We start from the raw sequence: 25517 nt of genomic DNA on the forward strand, positions 1-25517 counted from the left end.
GGATGCTCTGGGAGTGCAGTTGGTGGGAACCACTCTGCACTTTCTCCAGGACACTCCGTGGGCAGAATGTGCTTAGCTTCTGGTCACTGCCCTTAAAGTTCAAAGTCCTGGAGCAAGCATCCCATGAGCCCATCTGGAGACTCACACCTCAGGTGGAGAAGAAGCACCTTGACTGATGAGTCCTCTAGAACTGGAGTCAATGAAATTCTGCTATAGCAAAAGAAGGAGGAATGGAGCCCAGGCAGGCAAAACTGGTACCTGTCCACTGCAGTTTTGTTTCTAGCAGAGAAGGACTTGAGATGGGGGAGAGGAGACAGCAGATTGCTCAGGGCAAAGGCTCCATGGCTAATGGTACCAACAAGTAGCCCAATGCATCTCCCTGGCTTTGGTAAAGGATCCAATCTTCCCTGGCTCTTCTCTGTGATGAGCAAGAGGTCTTCTTGCCTCTGAGACAACCATGTGAACAGACTGTTAGCACCTCAGGGCCCCCAGGGAGCAGTGAGTTCTGGGCTTATTGGGTCTGGCCTTTCACGCATTCTGGATGGTTCCTAAGCAGCCATGAGGCCATCAGGCGGCAGTCTTCCCAGGCTTCTGCTTCTTCAGAAGCACCCTAGCCCAGTAGCGTCTATTTCTTCAGGTGTCAAGTGGTGATAAATAGCAGTACCTAAACCACAAGACAGTTGTGTAGAAATAATATAATGCTCCTACAGTGTTTCATAAGGGCAAGTGCCCAGTGGACGTTAGGTATTGCTGACATTGATCCACCCACAGCTACAGTGTAGCCTCAGTCACGCTAGTGGGGTTCCAGTTCCCTGTTCTGAAGCCCCAACCACAAGACTGAGGGCACCTTTGGCAAGCACCTCTCCTCACAGCAGGGAGGGCACAGGGCCTTATCTAAACATCTGGATGTTTGGGGCCCCGATGTTCCCCAAATCCATTCCCAGGAACATCGACCTGCCTAAGAGCATCTGGACTACCCAGGACCCCCAGTTCTGTAGGTGATCCCACTTCTGACACCAGGACCAAGTCCTGCAGCCAGGTCAGGTTTCACTTCTCCAACCTCAACCTCTGTTACATTTCTAACCAGCCTCTCTTGCTGAAGTCCTAGCAAATTCAGGAGGTTACAAAACTGTGAAGCTGTAAACCCAGCTCTTTTCCTTGAACCCCCAGCCTCAGATGGAACTGATCCTATAGAAAATACAGAGAAAAACATAGAGACAAAGAAAGAATTTTCTCATAATTCCCCCTCCCAGAGATAACTGCTCATTTCATATGTTTTCTTTTTTTATTTAAAAAAGGATGCCTCCTCCATGAAAACATAATTAGAATCAAATATACTATATTGTGTTTCTTTTTAAATTTTTTACAAATTATTATTATTTTTATTTTTTGTAGAGACAGGGTTTCCCTTTGTTGCCCAGGCTCATCTTGAACTTCTGAACTCAAGTGATTCTCCCACTTTGGCCTCCCAAAGTGCTGGGATTACAGGCATGGGCCACTGTGCCTGGCTCATTGTGTTTCTTGTTCTAACATTATGTCATAAATATCCTCCCATGTCAGTCAATTTTTTTTTTTGGATATATAATTTTTTATGTATGCATAATGCCTTCAAGATGTATTTAAGTCATTGCCTGTTGTTGGGTATTTAAATTTTGGCCTCCTGACCTCCCTTCCCTCTCTGGAACCCTGGATATGGTTTGGCCCTGTGCTACTCACCTTTCAACTGTTGGATGATCATGTTACTTCTCAAATTCCATTTCCCAGAAACACCTGGTGCCATCCCACCCACCAGAGTGGGCCCTTTGGATACAACACTAGGCATTTTGGACAAAATTGCAACACTGCAAAATATACTGAAGTCCTAACTCTAGTACCTCAGATTGTGACCTTATTTGGAAATAAGGTCACTGCAGGTGTAACTAATTAAAATGAGGTCCTACTGGAGCAGGGTGAGCCCTAAATCCAATATGACTGGTGTGCTTATTAGAAAAGGAGATGAGACACAGTGATAGAGACACACAGGGAGAAGAGGTCCACATGGCAATGGAGGTAGGAACTGAAGTGATGGGTTTAAAGCCAGGGAATGCCAAGGACTGCTGGCAAATACCAGAAGCTGGAAGAGGCAAAGGAGATTCCCTTCTACAGGCTTCAGAGGGAGCATGGCCCCACTGATACCTTGATTTTGGATGTCTGTTGTTCCAAGCCCCCCACTTTGTAGTACTTTGTTATGACAGCCCCAGGAAACAAACACAAACTCCCCAAATCCCCACTTCCCAGAAACACCTAGTACCATCCTAGCCACCAGAGTGGGCCCTTTGGATACGTCCCCAGGCAAAAGCAACCTGAGTCCCCTTGCACCTCTGGAAGCAGGAATTTGGGCTTCTCACCTCTTTACCCTTCTGTATACCCCCATCTTCCTCTGACCCATCCAGACACCATTTCTGTCTCTTTCTCTCCAGCCAAGCTCCTGATATCCCAGAAGGAGAAGGTGGCCTTGTAGCCACCCAGAAGAAGCAATGTAGCAGGTCCAAAGGCTGGAATCTGTAGGGCAGTGTCCTGTCACCTTCGTAAATGGTATGAGTGACATCTACGGAGGACTTGCTCTGTGTCTGCTGTGCAGTGAGCTTCCCACATGGACACTCTTATCTACTCAAGCAGCCCTATGGGTTAAACATCATTTTGCAAAGGAGGAAACTGAGGCATGGAGGGATTAAGTGGTGGGGCAGTCAATGGAGCAGCTGGAATGTGAGCCTGGGCAATTGAATTCCGGAGCCCAGCCCATTCTGCAGTCTTTGCAGATGAACAATTAAGATCCTTCTCTCTTCAACAACTCTCAGATTAACATTTAATTGGGGTTTTAAAAAGCTGTTGTTGTTAGCATGTCTGTGGTCTCCTACTGCAATCTTCCCCATTAAGCCATGTTATATAAACAGTCAGCTCAGATGCCTCAGAGTGTGTGTGTCTCCTGGTGCCCAGATTTTGCTTTAATTCATGGTGCTTTCAAAGGCATCAGGGCAGGGAGGTATTTGCATGAACTTGGAGCTGAACTTTCACTGGAGGGTGGCAGTTGAGGCATGAAGCTTGGTGGTCCACAAATCTGGGTTGCTGGGCTTGCTGGCTGGATGACTTGAGTGCCTGGTATCTGATATGGTTTGGCTGTGTCCCCACTCAAATCTCATCTTGAATTGTAACTCCCACAATTCCCAGGTGTCATGGGAAGAGCCTGGTGGGAGGTAATTGAATCACGGGGGCAGGTCTTTCCTGTGCTGTTCTTGAGATAGTGAATAAGTCTCACGAGATCTGATAGTTTTTAATAAAAGGAGTTTCCCTGCACAAGTTCTCTCTCTTTGTCTGCTGCCATCCTTGTAAGATGTGACTTGCTCCTCCTTGCTTTCCACCATGATTGTGAGGACTCCCCAGCCATGTGAAACTGTAAGTCCATTAAACCTCTTTCTTTTGAAAATAGCCCAGTCTCGGGCATGCCTTTATCAGCAGGGTGAAAATGGGGTAATACAATGTCCATGGCACAGAGAGGTTGTGAGGATGAAATGAAGTAATGTGCTAGCACAGTGTTCTGTCTTTTTTCTCTGAGGTAAGTTGGTCTTTCTCCCTCTCCCTGACTCTTTCCCTTCCTCTCCTTCTCCCTCTGCCACATACGCACACCCACCCACCCACCCACACACACACACACCCCGACACACACACAGTGGTAATTTATGGTAGGAATATCTGACCATCTGTTCTCCCCTCTGGGGAATATATACACTTGCTAATAGCCCATGCACCCTTGCATAGGTTTCAATGGAGTGAACACGAAAGAGAAGAGAAACAGCAACTTCTGTTTCAGGAAGCTTGGGTGAACAAACAGCAAGCTGAAAAAAAATTGCAACACATACAAGAGACAGCTACTTTTCTGAATATAAAGAGCACTTACAAATCAATAAGAAAAATGGTTTGAATGTCCCATATGACGAAAGCAGAAAGATGTGACCAGGCAGTTCATTGGAAAAGCAATATGAGAGGTCTATAACACACAAACATTTGCTTCTCCTTGCTCATAATTATAGGAATCCAAATCAAAACCACCAAGCATTGCCAGTGGCACGATTTTTAAGAAGTAATAATACAAGGGTTAGTGAAGATGTAAGAAATGAGTGCTCTCCTAGGTCACCCATGGGGGTGGTGCTGGTACAACTCATTTGGAAAAAAAGCTGGTGGGAGAATTTAGCAAACACACTTTGCCACGGCAATTCCACTGCTAGGTATTTCCACTAAAATTTGCAGGTGAAGGGGAGGCTGGCAGCAGGGAACAGAGTTCTAGGCAGAAGAAACAGCCTATGCGTGCATATGGAGGTTGTGGTGGGAAGGAATGCAGCTGATGGACAGGCTGGTGGGCTCTGAGTGACTGCTTCATGGTGGTGCTTCCAGCCCAGCAGCCACTATCCTCCCTAAGAAGAAAGAGAGGTTATCTGTGAAGTGTGTGGAGATGACTGTCACATGGGGATCAAGGAGCACGGGGAGGGGAGAGCACAGAGAGAGTGAACATGGCTGAGACTGTGTCCATAAATCAAGAGAGACTCCAGCTGATGTGCTTTACATCTTGACAGCATACAAGGGTTTTAAATCTCAAAATGCCCCCTGAAGTGGTTGACATCCTCGATTAGATGTTGGCATTGGTGGTGGGGGGAAGAGATGAGGACAATGGAGCAGAGGACTGGCGGAGGGGAGGTGGCTGCGGAGGCCCTGGAGGAGCTGAGGAGGGCCTCTGCGGCAGGGCCCTTCAGTGCAGCTGTGACTGGGGTTCCCGTCTGCCACTGCTTACACTATGTTGGGTATATGAGCGATTACTGAGTACCTACTATGTGCCAGGCACTGTTCTAGGGACCCGGGAAATAACTGTCGATAAAACAGGCCTTCTTCTTGTGCAGCCTACTTTGTAGTGAGGAACAGACTGTAAACAGGGAAACAGGTAATGATAGGCCACGGTGTATGGAGAGTGAGGGGTGCCGTGCAGAAAGGCAGAGCGGGGTACTGGGAAAGACTGTGTGCACATGCGTGAGTGTGCGTGAGTGTGAGTGTGCATGTGTGTCTGTGTGCGCACGTGTGTGTGCATGTGCATGCATGCGTGTGTGTGTGTGTGTGTGTGTGTGGAGTCAACGAGTCCATTTTAGCCTTCCTTTAGCCTTCCGGGAAGGCCTCTCAGAGAAGGTAACATCTGAGTAGATACCTGAGTGGAAGAAGGAGCCAGAAGAATGTTCCAGGCAGAGGGAAGAGGGCGTGAAGGCCCCGAGGGAGTCGTGCTGCCTATGTGGAGGCCAAGCCAGGAGCTGCCCAGGTAGTTGGTGCTGAGTGAGGAAGCAGGGAGGACCAGGGCGGGCCGGGTGCTGTGAGCCACGTCAGGGCCTTTGGATTGGGCTTTACTCAGGGGTACTAAAATCCTTCTCGTTTCCCTGATGATGAAACTGAAGACGACACTATGATATCAATGGGCACAGACGGTACCTCTAGCTTTGCCTGTCCAAGTTTCCAGTTTGCAAATGAGTCTTAGCTATACCCCTGCCTAGCTCTTCTTGGGCAAGTCACCTACTTCTCTGGGCCTCAGTTTCTTCATCTGTCAAACGGGAGTGAAAACCTCCACCTTCCAAGAGTGTTGTAAGATGGGACTAACAACTCACCTCAAATGCTGCTGTAAGTCAGGAGCTGAGCCTGGGCCCTGGTGGACACAGAGAAGGCTCAGTAAGTATAGCCCATCACTGTCACTGTCATTATTACCAGGCTCTGAATGGGGGCAGGGAGAAGTGAGGGACCAAAACAGCCATTGATAGCACATGTGCTGGCTTACGGTTAGAGACTTTCAGGGCTGGAAGCAAATCTGGGCCAACTCCTAGCCAGTGCTACTCGCATCATCCAGCTAGATTCTTGGATGCCTCCAGTGATCGGGAATTCACTACTTCTAGAGGCTCATTCTTACCCTGCTTTACGTCCTTCAGTGAACACTCCATTGCTCTTAATATAAAGTCCAACTCTTTTCTGAGGCCCCACAACCCTCCAGGAACCAGCCCCTGCCAACCCCTGACCTTGTCCACTGTCTACCCCTTGGTCCCTCACTCTCTTTTCTTTTGCATCTAAGCTTTGCACATACTAGTCCTTCTGCCGGGAATTCTGTCTGTTCTGCCTCCTCCTCATTCAGTTAGCCCCTCCCCTTTTTTCAAGTTCCAGGTTACATATCACCTTTCTAGGGAGGCCTTCTTGAACCTCCCAGCCTGGGCTAGATACCCCTAAAACTGGTTGGTAAAGTGCTCATCAGTCTTGTAATTAGTTGCTCATTTAAGATTCAGTTGCCCTATTTTCCACGAAGGTGGGGAGCTATCTGATTGGTCCTTCTGTCTTCCGCACCTCACACCAGTGTGTGGCACATACACAGGAGGGCACACAATACACGTCCACTGAATTGAGACTCTGTCACTGCCTCTCTGCTAGACAATTCTTCCTCTTTTTTTTGTCTCGCCCTGTTGCCCAGGCTGGAGTGCATTGGTGCAATCTTGGCCCACTGCAACCTCCGCCTCCCGGGTTCAAGCAATTCTCCTGCCTCAGCCTCCCAAGTAGCTGGGATTCCAGGTGCCTGACATCACACCCAGCTAATTTTTTATTTTTAGTAGAGACAGGGTTTCACCATGTTGGTCAGGCTGGTCTTGAACTCCTGACCTCAGGTGATCTGCCCACTTCGGCCTCCCAAAGTGCTGGGATTAAAGGCGTGAGCCACCATGCCCGGCCCAATTGTTCCTTTTAGCAAGCTCACCCTACTCCAGCAGTGAGCTCTGTCATCATCCCCATTCTGCAGATAAGGAAATTGATGATGGTAGCACTGGCAGCAGGGCTGGGGCAGAATGACAGGAGACAGCAGCAAGAAGGGTGGAGCCTGGTCCTGCATGGTGTGAGGGTTAAACCCAAAGAATTATGAATTTTGTTGCTGTTGGTATCATTTTAACAGTCAAGGTGCTCTCATGGGGAAGAAAATATAGCACCTGCCAAAAGGAGACAGATGCTAAGTGACGTGTCCAAGCTCAAGCTGAAATGGCAACTTTCTGAGAGCAGGGGCGCTGACACTTTCTTCCCCAGGTCTGGGGACTTTAGAGCAGCATCTGACTCCCTGCAGGGACAGCACAGAGGGTTCACCAGGTTCTCAGTGCTAAGTCCTGGCCATATACCATCTTGTTGAACACTTCCAGCACTCCCTGATGTCACAGCTATCACCATTCCCAACACACTGATTGGGCCACATGCCCAGGGAGGCTGTGTGGGTCCAGGTGACAGAACAGGAAGGTAGCAAAGCCAGGGTGTGAACCAGGTCTGCCTAATTCCAAAACCACCTTCCGTGCCAACTTCAGAATTCACTTCCTTCTCAAGAGCCCCCTAACTCAACTTAGCTGCCCTCAAGCTCAAACCAATTTTAATGGCTTCTCCTTCCCTTTGCATTGGGCTATTGATCTTCATTTTCCAGGCTGGTTTTGGCAGTGAACCACTGTATCTTGGAAGTTTTATCAGGGGCTCATTCTGGCTTTAAGCTTTCATTAGCATAGTTAACTTCCAATACATTGCAAAAATATTTCTTCACATGTAGCTTCTAACTGCTTTGCCATCCAGATGGTTTTGAAATCAAGGAAGCTGCTGTATTTGCCTGGAGCTGGTTGTTTTGAATTTTGAGATTACAGCCTTGGTCAGAAGATAAGTGGCACAGCTGGCCACAATGATTCGTCTTCGAGAAGCACATTACACAGCAGCAAGAGGAAGTCTCCATTGATAATTTTTTTTGTTTGTTTTCAGTAACTAATACGATTACGGGTCTCTATTCACATTAGATTTTTGGATGAGTGTATTTAAGTAATTTTCTTCTTAGTTTTTATTCTGGGTTTCAAAGCAGAGCTCCACATCAACAACTAATTTATTATGGAATAGCCTGTGATTTTGACCTAGTTAATCTGACTGTAAATGATAACTTTCCATCGCAAAGTATATGGCGAGAGATAAAAGCAGAGCTGAAATTAGAAAAAAAAAATACAAGTGCGAAAAAAAAAGCAGCAGCTATGGTTTCTCATTTTCCCCCTCCAGCATAAATTGTTGAGTAATGAGATTTTTAAAAGCCAGAAATTGCCGTGGAGTGAACCAACACTGGCAGCTGGAGAACTGGCACCAGACACATCTGGCCTGACAGGTTTGAAGGAAGGTTCGCTGCAGTGGGTGACTACCCCTACCGCAGCCTGGCTCCTGCGGCCGCCATGCGGACATGTTCAGATACAAGAGGGAGGGAGAGCAAATGGGAAAAATCAACGTCCAAATTAGAAACTGCCTAAGCTATGTTGTTTTTCTTGGGGCCCCACTGTGCCTTTGATTTCCTGATCGTTCAGAGCAAGAATAACAAAATCCGTCTGACCCAGTGATTTTGACAGATTCGTCTGAAAAACTACCTGTTGGGTTTGATCTGTTCATACCAGTGATTCTCAACTGGGGGCCACTTTATCACCTGGAGACATGTGGTCATATCTGGAGACATTTTCAGTTATCATAACTAGGAGGAGGTGCAACTGGCATCTGTAGGAAGAGGGCAGGGATACTGCTAAGCACCCCAAAATGCACAGGACGGGCCCCTCATCCCCAACAAAGAATCATCTGGTGCCAAATGTCAATAGCGGCGAGGTTAAGAACCCCTAACGTGTGTGTACTCAATCTGAATTCCCTTGGTGGGGTGGCTGGTGTGCCATTCTATATATAGTTTCTGGAACCTGGAGACATGAAGTTCAGGCATGCCCAGCTCAGGCACCTAAATTATGTCAGTAGCTGAAGGATTAACTGGGTCCTGTTTCCTTTTACTAAAGCAAAAGGATCTCATCACCTGGTGATGTAGCCAGCGGTGAAAAGAGCTTTTCAAAGAAGCGTTCAGTGGAAAATAGTGCCCGGTGTAGAGCTGGGAGCTGCAGTGGCAGGCTGAATGGCACCCTCCCCCTTTCTGGTGGCTGTGTCTGAATTGAGGGCAGGCTGCCCCCCTCTCTCGTCAGCCCCCCCGGGCACTCTTGGCTTCTCTGCTGTTGAGTCTGTCTGACTTGCTGCAGTGAAAGGTCACCGAGGAGCTGGGCAGCAAGACTCCCCAAGAGCCAGCCACGGCTCTACACTCACAGTGATTTCATTGGCATGACGGGAAGCTCGGGCCTGCCAAAGACAACAGCCGTGTGCTGTGACTGAGACTGCAGGTTCCTGGGGCATGTGTCCCACCACTCTAGACTGTTCCATTCCCACTGGGTGCAACGGCCTGGAGGAGGCGGATGAGAGCAGATGGATACCCGGTTTCCCCATCCTGTCCTCCCTAACTCAGCACCCAGCAGAGGCGCGCTTCCACAGCTGGCCCCCTTGTCACCCTTTCCAGTTTGCATTTTCCTGCCCTTTCGAAAGAACCAGCAGGGGTGAGGTGGTCTATTTTCATGCTGATGATCAACTAACTCTGTGGCCAAGGACAGCTGTGTCACCTCTCGCTCCCAGACTGGCAGGGGAAGCGGCCCCTGGATGAATGTCCCTTTCGACAGGTGAATCTGCAACTCTTTAAACTGCGGAGGCACCCTCCCCTGACCCTCCTTCAGACCCCTGCCAGTTCTTCTCAAAACAGCTTGTTTAGAAATTTGGGGGCTGGGAAGAAAAGACTGTGATTGAAGAGCTCCTTGAGGTGACTTAGACTTTGCTCCTCGCCTATACATGGAGCAGAGCGTGCTCTGTGGGACCGCGCAGCCCCTCTTCACCCTGGGGTTCTCGGCTGCCATTCCCTGAACACGAGCTCAGTGCCAGGCAGCAAGTGGAGTGATCCTCCTGCACGTGCTCTCGTAATCTTCACAATCATCCCAGACGGAGGAGGGGATTTTGTGAGCCCATTTGACAGGCAAGAAAGTCAAGGCTGAGAGAGCCGATGGCCATGCTTACCCAAAGCCAGACGGGTTGATACGATGTTGATCTGGGCTTCCCAGCCAGGTGGTCTAACTCCAGGGCCAGAATTCTCAGCCATTCATAATGTGAGGGTGCTTGGGGATGAGCCCCCAGCTGGGCACACTTCAACTGTGGTTACTGTCATTTTTGTCAGTGGTGACTGGGCCCCTGTGATGGCACACTCCAGTCAGCTGGGCTTTGTACAGTTTTGTCTACCCTACTCCCCACCCCCACGAAGAGCCACCAGGGAACCCCTTAGTCCTGGAGAAGGCATTGCCTACTCTACCAGGGGTTCCTGAAGCCCCTTGGTCCCCTTTGTCAGGCCTGCTGGGCACAACTCGAGCCTGGGGTCACTGCGCGCTCCCTAGCTTCTCCCCGAGTCCTGCTGCAGGACGAAGCCCCGACCCCGCACAGGTCAGGATTCCGTGGGCAAAAACAACCCCAGTAACGTTGGTCTGAGTAGCGGGGCTTGTCCCGCACCATGGGGGTCTCAGTGGGCCTGGGATCCTCCTGCATCTTCTTGGAGGCCCCAGTCCCACTGGGCCCGGCACAAAGGGCAGCTCTGGGTACCTACAGGCCAGGCCCCGACTGGCGCAGAGCGTGCAGGGGCGCTCATATTGCGCAGTGACGCGACTCCCTCCCGCAGGCCCCAGGAAGCTCCTGGAGGCGCGCAGGTGCCGGCCAGGTGAGACTGGAGAAAGGCGCGCAGGGCGCAGCATAGCAGCCGCGTGGGCCAACCCAGGGCCGTAGTCCCCAAGGGCCCTTAGGGGACATTAGACGGCGAGCTCCCTCCCTTCCGAGCTCAGCCAGTTTGCCGGGTGGGGGAGGGTGGCACCTACCTCCCAAGAGCACCAGGACGCAAGCGTAGGGGAGCATGGCTGCGGGCATCCCGTCGGGGCTGGCAGGACCGCCCGCCGGGCGCTGCCACGGTGCGCAAGGGGAGGCGCGGGCGCGGGGCTCTCGGATGGCTGCGGGCGCCGGCAGCCAGGCTGGAGTCCTGCGAAGAAGTTGCGAGGGTCCTGCGCCCCCCTCGGCGCTCACACGCGCTCAGCCTTCCCGGCTGTTGATAGTTGTAAGCGGAGCTGCGCACTCATAGGTCCAACTCGCCAGAAGAGGTGGAGACAGCCCCCGGCGAGGCGCGCACACCCGCGCAGCGCGCACAGCCCCCTGGTGCAGCTCCTGCCATTCAGACCCCCAGCCCTCCCCCAGATGTCCGTCCCCTGGCTGTCGCCTTCCCCAAAGTCTTCGCAGTGGGCAAGGAGGCCTCCCCCAAGCTCTGGTCCCGGCCAAGCCAGAGCGATGCGCTCCTTGCGTCAAAGCGCACCCCTAGCCAGTCCGTTCCCTGGAAGGGCAAGCGGGGCGGGGAGTTCCTCTAAGCCCCGCCAGTCCCGGGACCCCTGAAGTTTCTATTAAGGTCTTCCAGCTACTCCTGGAAAAGTCGCGTCAACTTGGATCCCAGCAAACCCAGAAGCGCAGTGAAAGTGGCCAACCCGGTCGCCTAGAAGCCAGCCCCGGCCTCTGTCTGTAAATGAGGCCGTCACCCCCTTCCCACCACACCCAAACGCATCTAGGCAAAGTGTGGAGCCGACCAGGCGGGTTTTCCTCCTTCTCGCAACTCCTCCTCCTGCCCCCCTCCCTCCCAAATCTCATCTGAGTGAGTCAGCTGAGGGTGGCAGCTCAGAAGTGAGGCAGCCGTGAGGCGGAGGACAGGCTGGGGGATCCCAAAGGGTCCGCTCCAGCCCCCAACCCAGGCACTGGGACTCTGGTGGCACCCTGGGTGGCAGGCAAGCCTTGAAATCAAGTGCACGAGCCTTGGAAAGGAGGACCGGGAGAGTTATGGCATTTATGAATAAAGAAGAGAAAGAGAATCACTCGGATGGGAAAAGTTAACTGGATTGTTCCCACCTGCATGGATCACCGGGTAACTGCAGTGGGACCGAAGGGGCGAGGCTGCGGGCTGGGGATGTGCGGGTTTCCTTGTGTTGCCACGAACCCAGAGAGGGAGAGGAAGAAGATGGAAAGAAAAAGGAAAAAGGGAAAGAAAGTAAGAGGGGAGAGAGGGGAAAACTGAGGATGAAGAGAGACAGAGAGACCTGAGAGAGGGAGAGAAAGAAAGAGACAGAAAGAGAAATGAAAGTGAGGAAAGGGGAAGCAGGCAGAGAAAGAGAGAGAAAGGGGAGGAAAGAGAAAGGGAAAAGAAAGGAGGGAGTGAAATCAACAGACAAAAGAGAACCAGGAAGGAGGAGGGAGGGGGAGAGAGAAGAGAGAAGAGAGAGAAGAGAGAACAAGAGAGAAGAGAGAGAAGAGAGAAGAAGAGAGAAGACAGAGACGCGGTCTCCCTGGGGAAAGGTTTGGAGAACTGGGCCAGGCCTGTTTGCCGGGACTCACGAGTGAGCAGTCCACCTGCCCCTCTGAAGCATTTTATAGACTCATTTGTCCCACTTTTGTGGGCTGATCATCCCACAGGGGAACAGGGGACACCACCTCACCTTTTGATTTCTTACCAGAAACTTGGGTGAGGCTTCCAGGAGCCACAAGAGCCCTTCAATCCACCCAGGGACCCCCGACGTGGGCCCACCAGCTGTCCTTAGCTTTCCTCCTCTCGAGAGGCAACAGGGAATAGGAAAAAGTCCAGAGCAAGGCCACACCATGATCTTAACGCAAATGGAAATGTGAGGAAAACGATCAATTTTCTTCCTGAAAATGACATTTTTTTTTTTCTGGTTTCTATGAGACTCGAGGTGGCCTTGCTGAAACTGAAATCGGTATGAGCTTTCCCTGGCAGACAATGGCCATTGTCACATATTAAATTCTCATGAAAGGGATAACTTTGTGGGCAAGAGGAGAGTTGTGCAGGGTGATTATTTATAATTGCATAATTGTGATTATTTGTGGTAATTATGGGTCTTTCATTGTACAAAATTTACAATTATGGGTAGTTTAAAAACTACATGCTAAGGCCGGGTGCCGTGGCGCACACCTATAATCCCAACTCTTTGGGAGAGCCAGACGGGTGGATCACCTGAGGTCAGGAGTTTAAGAGCAGCCTGGCCAACATGGTGAAACCCCGGCTCTACTAAAAATACAAAAATTAGCTGGGCGTGGTGGCGGGCGTCTGTAATCCTAGCTACTCCAGAGGCTGAGGCAGGAGAATCACTTGAACCTGGGAGGTGGAGGTTGCAGTGAGCCGAGATCATGCCATTGCACTCCAGCCTGTGTGACAAGAGTGAAACTCCATCTCAAAAAAAAAAATAAAAATTAAAACTACATGCTATTCTGGCCATAATCATTTGAGACTTCAGTCTCTGGGCTTTCTGGATGTGGGTATTTCAAAGTCCCAGGCGGCTGATGGGGGTTCAAGCATTAGTGGCATTTTGTGGGGAGAATGGGTGTTACATTGATGTCCTACGTAGGGTCATAATTCAGTATTTTCAGAACTTATTGTACTACTGTTAGAGATACGAACTTTTCCACAAAGTATGATGCTTGTGTATTAATAGTTGTATTGGCTTATTTATAAATGAGAGGATTTGCTGATAATTATTGAGACTGTGGCATGGGCCAGGCGCTAGTTAGGTTGAGTACTTTATATGCATGTACTTTATACCTGAACAAATTGACAAGAAGTGGGAATTACGGTCAGGCCATTTTACAAACTGGGGCAACTGAGTTCAGAGAGTTTGGGCCACTGTCCTTAGGCCAGGCAGCTGGAAGGTGGCAGAACTCCCGGATCCCTGCTTCCAAACACCGTGCTGTGTCTCCAGGACATGTCCTGTCTCACTGGGTTTTCTGCTCCTTTCCAAATCTGAGGACCCCAAAAGAAAAGGCCTGTTTTATAATAACTGCTTCTTTTCGAAGAGGTGTGTGAATAATGGGGGGACACACAACTCCAAAGTACTTTTTCTCTCCAGCCTGGGCAACATGGCAAAACACCATCTCTAGAAAAAGTACAAAAATCCTCCAGGTGTAGTGGCACATGCCTGTGGTCCCAGCTACTTGGGAGGCTGAGGTGGGAGGATCTCTTGAGCCTGGGTGGTTGAGGCTGCAGTGAGCTATGATTGTGCCACTGCACTCCAGCCTGGGTGACAGAGCAAGACCTTGTCTCAAAAAAAAAAAAAAAAAAGTGCTTTTTCTAGATCCTAGCTAAACCCCAGCTGTTGAGGCTGAGAGTTACAGGTGGGCCCTGCGCCTGCTGCATCCTCACCCTTGTGATGGGGCAACACATGGGATGGTGTGGGCAGCTGTAAAGGGCACTGGAGGCTGACGGGTCCAGCGTTCCTCACTTTCCAGGTGAGGAAACAGAAGCACAATGCAGGTGAGCTGACCCTGTTGAGGTAACACAGATTTTACCCCACAAATAGAAAAGCAAAGAAAATGGACAAATAGTGTTTGAACAAGGCTGTCCTCAACTCACAAGGAGATCAAACAAGAGCAAAAGAAGGAACCGAAGCTAAAACTCATTTATTGTCTTCAAACATATATTTATTTTTAATCAAAAAAAGAAAAAAGTTATGTTGTCCAGATCTTGCATTTTGCTCAGGGAAGGGTGATATACGCTTGGTTCCTGACCTCTTTCTTACCAAGTAATCGCTTGAGAGCTTTTGAAACGGCAGCAATCATAAGGCTGTTTTGGGGAGAAGCCTCAGCTCTGTGTTGGCCGTTAAGTCACGTCTGTGGGCATTATCGCATCTTGGCCTCCGTAGCTGGGCTTTCCTGGGCTGTTAACTGCAGGGGCCCTCGCTGCGTGGTCAGAGCTGCTGGGGGTGAGGTTTTGGGAGGATTCAGGGGGTCTTGCTGGGTGTGAGGGAAGCGGCCTTGAGTCAGATGTCTGTGAGTGGGACCCAGCCTTCTTGCTCCATGTTTATCTCCCACACCACCCCTTCCCCCAGAATCAAAGTCCGGGGGAATCAGGAGGAAAGTATTGCAGAGCAGGGCCTCTTTTCCTTCCCCCTCCCCTCCAAATGCCTACCTCGTCATCCTTGTCCCTGTTAAAAACACCATGGGATGATAAGATCACCCCACAAAATCTTGCTATAAAATGGTCTGTTTCCTCTGCTTGTTATCAGGGGTAACTGATCAAAGAAATGGTGCCCAGGCCTGGTTATCTAATAACCAAATAAACATCCAGACGGCCTCCTGGGCCAAGAAGGGTAGGCAGGGGCAGCTCTGGATGAAGCAGGGGACAGGCCAGGGTGGGCTGGGCCCCTCTTGGTGACCATTTCTGCCTCCAGAGTGAGCATGCTGGCTCGGCCGAGAGTCGACCAGATCCTTGTAACAACCTGCATGTTACAGATGAAGAAATTGAGGCAGAGAAAGCAAGTCTCTGTCCTTCAGAAGTGCCTGGTGCACCCCTGAGCCTAGCACATGCCTTGTGCCTAGTAGGGGCTTGCTACACGTTTGCTGAGTGAATTAATGAGAGAACAAATGAACTATCACAGAATGAGCACTGGGTTTATCAGAAGACCTGACTTCAAATCATAATGCTACCACTTAGCCACTCACCATGGCCGGTGCTAGGGGGAGGCAAACTTGTTCCCAGGGCTCGCCATGTAATGGGCACTCACTCTTGGGTGGGCATAGGTGCAGATAGCCTCTCCAGGTGAATGCCTTCTCATAGTTTGAGCCCTGGGTGCCTCCCACTAGTCCCGGCCCTGCAATTCCCTTTGCATCTGTTTCTTCCTCTGTAAAATAGGATGAAGCTGTGCCACCCTGTAGGAATTAGAAGACCACGTCCAGGAATTGAGCATCGGGTGCAGGATCCAGTCTTCTGAGGCCCTGAAACCACATGGTGAGAAGTTGAAGGTCACACAGCTGGTATGCAATGGAGCCTGGATGGAAACCTGGTCTGGGCTGGAAAGACTGGCTCCTCAGCTTGAACCTAAAATACCTAGGTCTTGAATGGCATCTTGTTCACCTGCCTCTGGGAAGGCAGGTTGTGGAAATACCTTGGGCTGTCTGGGAACTCACCCTCCAGCCCTTAAACCTGTATAGGTATTCTTGCTCTATCTGGCTATTGTGTGTATGGTGGGGGCTGGGGGATGATGGCATTGGAGGGCTTATCCTAGCACCTGGCACATAAATGTTAAGTGAATATATTTTGAATGAATGTATGAATTCGGTAGATGAATGGATGAGTGGGTGGGTGAGTGGGTGGGTGGATAAATGGATGGGTTGGTGGGTAGGTGGATAGATGTGTGCGTGGGTGAGTGGATGGGTGGATGGGCTAATGGGTGGATGGGTGGGTGGGTAGATGGATGGATGAATGGGTGAATAGATGGATAGGTGGATGGAGAATAAGATGGATGGATGGATGGATGGATGAATAGATGAATGGGTGGATGGGTGGATAGGTGGGTGGATGAGTGGATGGGTGGTAAGTGGGTGAATGGGTTAATGGGTGGATGAGTGGGGGGGTGGATGGATAGATGGATGGATGGGTGAATGGGTGGGTGGATGGATAGATGGATGGATGAGTGAGTGGGTGAATGGAAGGGTAGGAGGATGGGTAGGTGGATGGGAGTGAGATGGATGGGTGGATGGATGGATAGATGGATGGATGAGTGGATGAGTGGGTGGATGGGTGGATGAATGGGTGGATGGGTCAGTAGGTGGATGAGTTGGTGGATTAATGGGTGGATGAGTGGGTGGGTAAATGGATAGATGGATGAATGGGTGAGTAGGTAGGTGAGTTAACGGGGGGATGATTGATTGAATGGGTGAGTAAATGGGTGGCTGGGTGGATGGGTGGGTAGATGGGTGGATGAGTGAGTGGGTAGGTGGGTGGATAGGTGGGTGGGTTAATGACTGAGTGAATGGATAGGTAGATCAGGGAGGGAGTGAGTGAGTGGGTGGGTGGATGGTTGGGTGGGTGGTTGGATAGGTGAATGGGTGAGTGGATGCATAGGTGATGGATGGGTAGGTGGGCGGGCTAATGGGTGGGTGTGTGAGTGGCTGAGTGTATGGGGGGGTGGGTGGGTGGATAGACGGGAGGGTGGATAGGTGTGTGGGTGGGCAGGTGGGTGGGTGGATAAGTGGGAGGGTGGATAGGTGGGTGGGTGGATAGGTGGGTGGGCGGATAGGCAGGTGGGTGGGTGGGTGTATGGATAGGTGAATGGGTGAGTGGATGTATAGGTGACGGATGGGTAGGTGGGTGGGCTCATGAGTGGATGGGTGTGCAAAAGGTTAGCGTATGGGTGGGTGGGTGGGTGGGTGGATAGATGGGAGGGTGGATAGGTGTGTGGGTGGATAGGTGGGAAGGTGGATGGGTGGGTGGATAGGTGGGAGGGTGGATAGGTGGGTGGGTGGATAGGTGGGTGGGTGGATAGGCGGGAGGGTGGATAGGCGGGAGGGTGGATAGGCGGGTGGGTGGGTGGGTGGATGGATAGGTGAAAGGGTGAGTGGATAGATAGGTGATGGATGGGTAGGTGGGTGGGCTAATGAGTGGATGGGTGTGTGAGACGGTGAGTATATGGGTGGATGGGTGGGTGGGTGGATAGATGGGAGGGTGGATAGGTGTGTGGGTGGATAGGTGGGAAGATGGATAGGTGGGTGGGTGGATAGGTGGGAGGGTGGATAGGCAGGTGGGTGGGTGGATGGATAGGTGAATGGGTGAGTGCATGGATAGGTGATGGATGAGTAGATGGGTAGGCTAATGAGTGGATGGGTGTGTGACAGGGTGAGTGTATGGGTGGGTGGGTGGATGACTAACACTCCAGTTGCCATAATTGTTGCTCTGGGTGGTGCTCACACTGAATGGTTTGTTAATTTATTAGTAACAATTCATTAGTGTGTTAACTCAAGCGGTGGAGACACATCTTAATCCCTGCGCTTAAGAGGTGCTTTCCCACAAAGGCGGGGCCTTGTGTTCTTCCTGTGAACAGCCATAGCACCAGCGTGAGAGGCAGGTGCTGTCGAGCGAAGAGCAAATGCCTGCTCTTATGTGGCCAGCCTTCTTTGCCTGGGAAGTTTGGGGATTTGTTTTTGTTAAATTTCTGGGTCCCCAGCCCAGCTCAAACCCCTCACTGATGCCTGGGCCACTCATAGCAGGCTATGGAATGGCAGCTGAGCAGCTGGGTCTGGCACCAATAGCTTCATCAACACGACACCCAGACATCCCTCTGGTCGTGGAGCTGACCGTTTGATGCTATATAGACCCACCAGGGCTTGCAGATGGTCTGTAGAAAGAATGGGCTGGCTTGGTTCATTTTACTTGGGAGGCAAGAAAATTCAGCCTGAGCAAGGGCTTCTGTTGATGCAGGATGGAGGAGAGGCTGCCCCGCTCATGGCAGAAGGAAGGCTTTGGGCGTCTAATGGGGCTCATGTCTTGGTGCCACCCTTCACGAGGTACATGACTTTGGGCCTTTGGGCACAGCCTTCTGAGCTTTGTGTTGCTCACCTGCAAAGGGAGAATCCTCAGGTTTTGGGGAGAATGCAATGAGATGACACAAGTAAAGCCCTCAGTGTGGGGCCTGGTGGGCTGTGGAGCCTGGTGGGCTGCAGGTCCTTGGTAAGACGGCAGATGTCACCATTATTTCTGAGGGGACTGGGTAGGTTTGTGGATGAGTGGCTCACATCACCCAAGACCCCATGTTGGGCTCAGCACTGCAGGGTGTTGGAGCTGGGAGGCCTCTGCAGACCAGGTCCACTCATTTTCAAATGGCCTCTTGGGAGCCAACTAGAGAGGAGAGGACAGGGAAGGGAGGCAGAGAGGCCAGTCTCTGAGCCTCCTCCTCCCCCGTGTCATCTCAGGGTCACCATAGTGTGCTTCATGGGGTGGGAAGTGGTGGCCTTTAAGTGTCTATCAAATGTGAAGACTGCAAAGAGGGATCCATGGCTGTTGGAGCAATGAGATACGCGATGACATAGACAGATCTGGAAAGCGCATCGTCTCCTGAGCAGAAGGGCACTCATGTAAGCCCAGAACACAAACCTGCACGCAAGTGTTGCATGCATTTAACTTGTGTGTGTCTAAGGCAAGCCATCAGACATACTCCAGGGGATATCTTTCAGGAGGAAGAAGGAAGGAAATGGGTGTGGAGATGGGAGGGGGGCAAAGGGAAAAATTTATACAATAAGAAAATAAGACAGATGAGGGTCCCAACATAGACCAAGGTTGTTAGCATGCCATGAACTCAGTAATGTTACATGCAACTTTCTGTGTCTGCGGTCCAAAAAGTATGATAAGCAAAAGAGACTATAGAGAGACTGAAGCACAGCAAGGGGCAAGGGGATGGCCAAAATGGTGGTTGGGTGTCACCCACTCAGGTCCCTCTGGCCGTGGCACTGACAGTCCGGAGTGATGTAGATCCACCAGGGCTTGCAGAAGAGCATGGTTCGGTCCCCATTCTCTGATGTCTGCTCGTGTGTACAGAAGAGTTGCTTGGAGCAGAGTCTCACCTTTCCATACCCATTGGCCCCCTGCCGCCATCCACCAGCTGGGTCGCAAGAAAAGGCAAAAGCTATTGTGGCAGCTTCCTTGTTTTGAGAGGCTTTTGTCGAAGAAGGGAAAAAGAAAAGTCAGGAAACATGTGTGGCTTCAAATTATGTCAGTTATAAAGTTTATTGTTAGCCCCCATTATAAAAATCAATATATGCTCCTCATATAGGATTTTAAAAGCACTAAGTTTATTATTTCTCTCTCATTGTAAAATTAACAGTGGTCCTAATATGCTATTTAGAAAATACAAAGTGGAAAGAAGAAAAATGAAAGTCACGCATCGTCCTTCAACCCAGGGACAACTCCTGCTAACACTCGGATGGATGAATTTTACATATACATATAAATATTCTCATCTACAGTCAAATTTAATAATGTGAATGCCTTAATAAACCACTAATTCCTCAATTTCATCTTTTGGGTTAATTTCCTAGTCTTTAAGGAACTGTTAGATGCAATGCTACCGGTAGTAGGGGAAGGACACGAAAAAAGAAATCTTATTTTTTGGCCAAAATATCCTGCATATTGGATTTGCCTTTGTTTTGTTTTGTTTTGCTTTGAGCCTTCTGCCTTCTTAGGCAGCTGTTTGTATACTTTCCTCTGCTTTGGATTTCAGTCTGGAAGCAGCACATTGATTTTAAACAGAAATACCTTAAAAGAGGTGGTGGTTGGGGGTTTACAATCCCCCCACCATCAGCTTGCAAGTGGTTCTGTTCCGGCTGGCACGTTACACCAGTAAGAGGCTTGGTGTATCACCCAGGGAGCAGGTTAGCTAAATTCAAGGTGAACAGACGGCATTCTCTGTTTCTCTTCTGGCTGTCTGCCTAGTTTGGGGTCTTGGGGAATTGGAGAAGCAAAATTTGGGGGCTGGGATCTTACAAGTGCTCACAGCACAACCCAAGCCTAAGACCTTATTTTTCCCTTCCTTCCCTCTTCTTTTTTTTTCAGTTTACAATTAACACTCAGGGTTTAGTCTCCACCCCTCCCTCTTGAAATAGAATTTTTATCTCTTGATTCATGCTACAAGATAAAATCCATGTTTATCCAGTTGCATGAATAATTGATAAGCTCTTTCCAACTTGCCAGAAGCAACTTAGCCGTCTCGCCTTGCGGCCTGGAAGCCCTGGCAATTTCCGGAGCACCGGCAAGAGACTTTTGCACAGTTTCTGCTTGGAGTCTACCGACTGTCTGTCTCAGAGGTGGGGGTTTATCTCTTGATCCTGATTCGTGAGTTACAGATTAGGCACTGAAGATTCCAGCACCGGGGATGCGTAGGGCCGGGGGAGGGAGGGAGGTGCACGTCAGAGTCCACTTAGATTTTCTGAACTCATGTCTGTGACAGGTGCAGACCTGGATTCCACTGGGAGCACCCCCACCCCCATCCCCCACCCAGGGCTGGCAGTTTCAGAGTTCACAGCATTAATTAACTCTAATCTGTTCCCTGATAGTTTAAAGCAGGCTCAACATGTGAAAGCATTTTCCTTCCTGCTTATTTAATGGACTTAATGAGATAACAATGAGAATCTGTGTTTAGGCTCTGTAGCGCATTTGGCTCTCCCGCCATGTTTGTATGATAAAAGGCAGTGGGCTGTTGTTTATGCGCTTAGCTGGCGTTTATTCTTTTTAAACAGGTCTGGACAGCTGCTTGTTACATTTGGCTCACGCTAGCTTTAAAAAGGAATGTATGGACCTTACTGCAGAACGTCCCAATTCTTCAGGCCAAGGTAAATGCAAGTTGGGGTGGTAGTGAAGTTGCAAACTGCTCCTAAGAAAAAAAGTTAACAAGATATTGTTCCTTCCACCCCCGGCCTCCCGTTGGTTCCCCCACCCCAAGAGCCTTCCCACCAGGCTTCAGGGTGACAAACGCTTGGATTTGATGGGGCTGAGACTTGCTTGTGCCTTTGTTGATGGCAGGGCACTTTTATTGAAACTTGTTGAAAGGAGCTAGCTTCGAAGGCTCCTCCAAGACTCTACACCACAGGGGGAAGCAGGACTTTGATTTAAGATACTCACATCTATCAACCACAGGCATTCATTCAGTTTTCTCTTTCATTTGGGGAAGGAAGGGAGAAAATGAATCAGAGGCTGATTTTTTTTTTCTGGCCTGTTTTCCCCAAGCTCCAGGAAATTAAGAAACATGCCATTAGTTTTAGCAAACAATTTAAACAAAGTAAAACCAGATCTCCCACCAAGGCCGAGGACCATGAGGGGTCTGAGTGCCCCTGGCCCTGTTTGTGGACTCTGCGGGTCATGGAGGAGCCATGAAGTGGGAAGAGAGCTTGGGTGATACAGGATGGTGTGCGTGACAGTCCTCCCTGTGTCTTCTTTGCTACCATATTTATCATAGCTTAGATGTGTGTGGCCTGGTGGCACCAAAGGTGAACAGAAAGCATTTTTGGGGCGCCATGGCCCAGACCTTAGCCTGAACGTTGTGGGAAGCCAGTGGGTGTCTGCATGTGTTGGCGAGAACCAGTGGACATCTCCTTGGAAGCCAGTCCCCAAGGTGGCTCTAGATGGCTTACTCCTGCATCTTGCCAAATCCACAGGGTCCAGCTGTGTCTCCAGGGCTGCGTGGCTTATTGAAAAAGAGAGTGTGTGGTGGATTTCAATATCTATATTCTACAAAAAATGTAAAAGGGGCAGGGGACGGGAACAAAGAAACCAGTGCTGGTGATCCTGCCCCCACAGTAAGTTCTGCTTTAGTGTGGACATGGGACAGGGGCCAGCCCCTGCTGCTCCCTGGGGGAACACAGGTCCGTGGGGGTGGCTCACCGTCATGTATGTGATTTTGATGTTTGTACATTTGTTGTACCACATGAACCAGTCTTGGACGGCTGTTCTGAGTAAATGGGATGATGTGGGTAAAGCCCCCAAGACCAGAGCCTGGCACAGGGCCGTGCTGGATAATGCTGACTCATGGTGATGAGGGGAAGGAGGAGGCAGGATGCCATGGGTGAGGAGTCCAGGCTCCAGTGCTGCTGAACCACCATCCACCAGTATGATCTCAGCAAGCCTCTCTCCACCTGGACCCAGATGATTCACCCGTTAAACATCCCAGGCACATTGAAGGGAGATGAACAGTGTCCAGCATGGTCCTCAGCTGTGAGAAGCCATACACTCACCTTTTCCACCCTACAACTTTCCGTCATCTGGGGTGCAGGTTTCTTTCCTCTCTTTTTCCTTATTACAAGGTAAAATACAGTCTTATTACAGAAAACTAGAAACCAGAAAAGCCCATCACACAGTCATTCATTCAACAAATGCGTATTGGGAAGGGTGGGGATGAGCCCCTGGTGGAAATGGGGTGAAGCCGTGGACTTTCTCTGGGTGCGATGAAGGCTGACGGAGGGCTTTGAGCATCCTCAAGATTCAGAAGTCTGTTTTCAGTCATCAGCAGCTGTACCAGGAGAGGAAGAACCTCTGAAGTGTTCTGGCTCCAAAAGCTAGTGAAAGTGCAGATTTCCTGAGAAGGAGTGAAGCTTAGGGCCCTGCCAGGCAGTGATGCTTTCTCAACTTTGGGGGCAGTAAAATGTACAGACTCCGGCGAAGGAGACCAGGAAGGAGGCTGCAAAGTGTGCATGCTCTGGGAAGGGGGCAGGGAAGGCTAGCAAAAAGCTGTTGGGGACCCAGCCAGGCTGCTTCCCTTGGAGGCCCAGCCTGAGATGTGTTTCCCACCATATATGGCAGAAATGATTTCAGGTGCTATGTAGATAAGCCACGAACTATCACTGAATCTTTTCTTGGTTGTATTGTGAAAGAAAAAGTCTCTGTTGGGTGCTGGTGTATCTTTGACACCACTTAACACTTGTCAAGCTCTCATTTACTGAGGTAAAGCAGTCCTCAGGCTCAGAGCTTGTGACCAGGGAGTGGTATCTAGCCAAAATTTTATTTCAATGCTTTGTTTTCATTGTCTTTAAAACAAAAGATGGTTATCTTCCATTTGCCATGAAAGATACTGCTTCCCATTTCTGTTTTTTACTCATTTTTCATTAAGGTATAATTTACATGCAGTAAAGTCTCGTCTTTTTAGTGTACAGTTCTGTGGAATTTCGATAAATGTATCCAGTGTGCAACCATCACATCAAGATATAGAAGGGTTCCTTCACCCCTAAATCCTTCCTTGGGGATGACAACCTCTCTTCACCCTCAGTCCTTTGCAACTAATAATCTGTTTTCTTTTCCTATAGTTTTGTCTTTTCTAGCATGTCCCATAAATGGAATCTTATAGCATGTAGCCTTTTGAGTCTTGCTTCTCTCACTTAGCCGAATGCATCTGATATCCATTCACATTGTGCCTGTATCAGTAGTTCATTCATTTTTAATAATGAGTGGTGTTCAGTTGTAGGCCTACACTATAATTTGTAGAGGGACATTAGGATTGTTTCCAGATTTGGCAGTTACAAATAAAGCCCCTATAAACATTCACGTAGAAGTTTTTCATGAGCATGGGTTTTCATTTCTCTTGGGTAAGTACCGATAAGTAGGATTGCTAAGTTGTCTAATACATGCATGTTTAACTTTGTAAGAAATGGCCAAGCTGTTTTTCAGAGTGGCTATACTATTCTGCATTCCTACCAGCAACGTATGAGAGTTCCAGTTGCTCCATATCCTCATCAGCACTTGATGTTGTCAGATTTTTTTTTTGTTTTTGTTAGTCTAATGGGTATGTACTAGTATCTCATTGTGGTTTTAGTTTGTATTTTCCTGATGACTAATGATGTTTAACACCTTTTTATGGGCTTATTTAAAATCACTATATTTTCTTTGGTGAAGATTTCAAATCTTTTGCCCATTTTAAAATTCGAATTGTTTGTGTTTTATTATTGAACTTACTGAGTATTTACATATTCTGGATACAAGTTCTTTTCTAGATATGTTATTAGCAAATTATTCTGCTAGCTTTCTTATTAATTTTCTTAATGATGTCTCTTGGAGATTGTATTAATTAGTCTGTTCTCATGCTGCTAATAAAGACATACCTGAGACTGAGTAATTTATAAAGGAAAGAGGTTTAATTGACTCACAGTTCAGCAAGGCTGGGGGAGCCTCAGGAAATGTACAATCATGAAGGAAGGGGAAGCAAATATGTCTTTCTTCACATGGCAGCAGGAAGGAGAAATGCCAAGCAAAAGGGGGAAAAGCCCCTTATAAAACCATCAGATCTCGTGAGAACTCACTCACTATCACAAGAGCAGCAGCATGGAGGTAACTGCCCCCATGATTCAATTACCTCCCACCAGATCCCTCCCATGACATGTGGAGATTTTGGGAACTACAATTCAAGATGAGAGCTGGGTGGGAACACAGCCAAACCATATCAGAGATCATAGGTTGTTAATTTTGATCAAGTATAATTTATCAATTTTTTCTTTTGTGGATTATATTTTTGGGGCCATATCTGAGAAATATTTACTTAATCTAGGGTCACAAAGATTATCTTCTATGTTTTCTCCTGAAGGTTTTATAGTTTAAAGTTTTACATTGAAGTCTATTATCTATTTTGAGTGAATATTTTGATATAGTGTGATATATGAATGGAGGTTCATTTTAAAAATAAATATCCAATTATTCCAACCCCATTGGTTGAGAAGACTACTTTTTCTCTACTTAATTGCCTTTGCAACTGTGTCCTAAATCAACTGACCCACTCTGTATAGGCCTATATCTGGACTTTATAGTCTATTGCGTTGGTCTATATGTCTGCCCTTTCTCTAATTCCACATTCTCTTGAATATCTTACCTTTGTACTAAATCAGGTAGGGTGACTTTATTTAAAATATATTCTTCTGGCCAGCTGTGGTGGGTCACATCTGTAATCCCAGCACTCTGGGAGGCCAAGGTGGGAGAATTGGTTGAGGCCAGGACTTCGCAAACAGCCTGGGCATCATAGGGAGACCCCCATCTCTACAAAAAATAATTTTAAAAAAATTAACTGAGCGTGGTGACACAGGCCTGTAGTCCCACCTACTTAAAGGGCTGAGGTGGGAGGATTGTTTGAGCCAGGAGTTCGGGGCTGCAGTGAGCTATGATTGTGCTACTGGATTCCAGCCTGGGCAACAGAGCAAGACCTTGTCTCCAAAAAATATTTTATATACATATATATATATATATATAT

At 49.0% G+C, this 25517-nt stretch overlaps 1 protein-coding gene and 1 long non-coding RNA gene across 3 annotated transcripts in view; one reads left to right on the top strand and one right to left on the bottom strand.

Moving 5' to 3' along the window:
• The window catches only part of APCDD1L (APC down-regulated 1 like), a 59477-nt gene extending 47931 nt beyond the window's left edge, over positions 1 to 11546 (bottom strand). Inside the window, exon 1 of the mRNA XM_001134735.7 lies at positions 10806 to 11546. Coding sequence (XP_001134735.3) covers positions 10806 to 10854 — 49 coding nt within the window. The 5' untranslated portion in view covers positions 10855 to 11546. The remainder of the gene's footprint in view (positions 1 to 10805) is intronic.
• On the top strand, positions 11515 to 24997 carry LOC735649 (uncharacterized). Of its 2 annotated transcripts, none has more exons than XR_010154133.1 (4): positions 11515 to 11887; positions 15659 to 15754; positions 19623 to 20601; positions 21034 to 24997. It is a non-coding gene; the product is annotated as an uncharacterized LOC735649 (long non-coding RNA). The 2 variants fall into 2 exon arrangements; XR_001712320.3 differs by having other exon boundaries at positions 19644 to 20601.
• Positions 24998 to 25517: the final 520 nt, after the last annotated feature.

Source organism: Pan troglodytes, chromosome 21 (genome assembly GCF_028858775.2).
Source record: "Pan troglodytes isolate AG18354 chromosome 21, NHGRI_mPanTro3-v2.0_pri, whole genome shotgun sequence".
Taxonomy (NCBI): domain Eukaryota; kingdom Metazoa; phylum Chordata; class Mammalia; order Primates; family Hominidae; genus Pan; species Pan troglodytes.